Source organism: Sphaeroforma arctica, assembly GCF_001186125.1.
Source record: "Sphaeroforma arctica JP610 unplaced genomic scaffold supercont1.8867, whole genome shotgun sequence".
Classification (NCBI taxonomy): Eukaryota; class Ichthyosporea; order Ichthyophonida; genus Sphaeroforma; species Sphaeroforma arctica.
The window spans coordinates 1-929 of NW_014031691.1; the positions used below are offsets into that span (position 1 = coordinate 1).

The 929-nt window shown below is 43.3% G+C and overlaps 1 protein-coding gene across 1 annotated transcript; it reads right to left on the bottom strand.

Moving 5' to 3' along the window:
- Positions 1–451: 451 nt before the first annotated feature.
- On the bottom strand, positions 452–658 carry SARC_16781 (hypothetical protein; the record flags this gene model as incomplete). The annotated part of the gene is made up of 1 exon (XM_014289116.1): positions 452–658. A coding segment is annotated over one exon (207 nt), but the record flags the coding sequence as incomplete, so codon positions are not given.
- Between the last annotated feature and the right edge of the window lie 271 nt (positions 659–929).

A 929-nucleotide genomic window follows, 5' to 3' on the forward strand; every position in this document is an offset into this window, starting at 1 on the left:
TGGATGTACATGATGAATGTGAGTGTAGTTGATAGTAATGGATGTGCATGGTGAATGTGAGTGTAGGTGATAGTAATGGATGTACATGGTGAATGTGAGTGTAGTTGTTAGCAATGGATGTACATGGTGATTGTGAGTGTAGGTGATAGTAATAGATGTACATGGTGAAAGTGAGTGTAGTTGTTAGCAATAGAATGTGAGTGCAGTTGATAGTAATCTATCACGACTATACAAGCAAACTACACAAACCGTACAACAAAGCATCTATTAAAACTACACAAGCACACACATATTACACAAACCATACAACAAAGCATCTATCAAAACTACACAAACACACACACACTACACAAACCATGCAACAAAGCATCTATCAAAACTACACAAACACACACATACTACACAAACCATACAACAAAGCACCTATCAAAACTACACATGCACACACACACTACACAAACCATACCACCCCCTGGGCATCCACTTGCACATCGACATGCAACAGAGACGTTGGTCTGGACCGTTTGTTTGGTGGTGGTGCCAGGCCGTGTGTCTGTGCCTGTGCGTGTCCTGGTGGTTGAGCGCTCATGTGTTTCCATGGCAACGGGGCTATTTGGGCGCCTGAGTTATCTCGGCGCACCTCTTCGTCGTCAACATCCTAAAGGGTTTACGTTTCGGTGAGGTGTAGGGTTTAGGGTTTGAGGTGCACGTGTAGTAGTAGTACGTGAATGGAATACACTGAGAGTTGAAATGAGCATATATAGAACCCATCAGTATCATCGACTGTGCTATGTATGGGATAAGTATGTGTGTGCATATCAGAGTCTGAATACGCCGGGCCTTGTTAGGTGAATCTGGGAGGCAATTTTTTTTATAGCTATGAGAGGGTAGCAGAGCGTCTGAATTAACCAAACGCCACATACGCAATA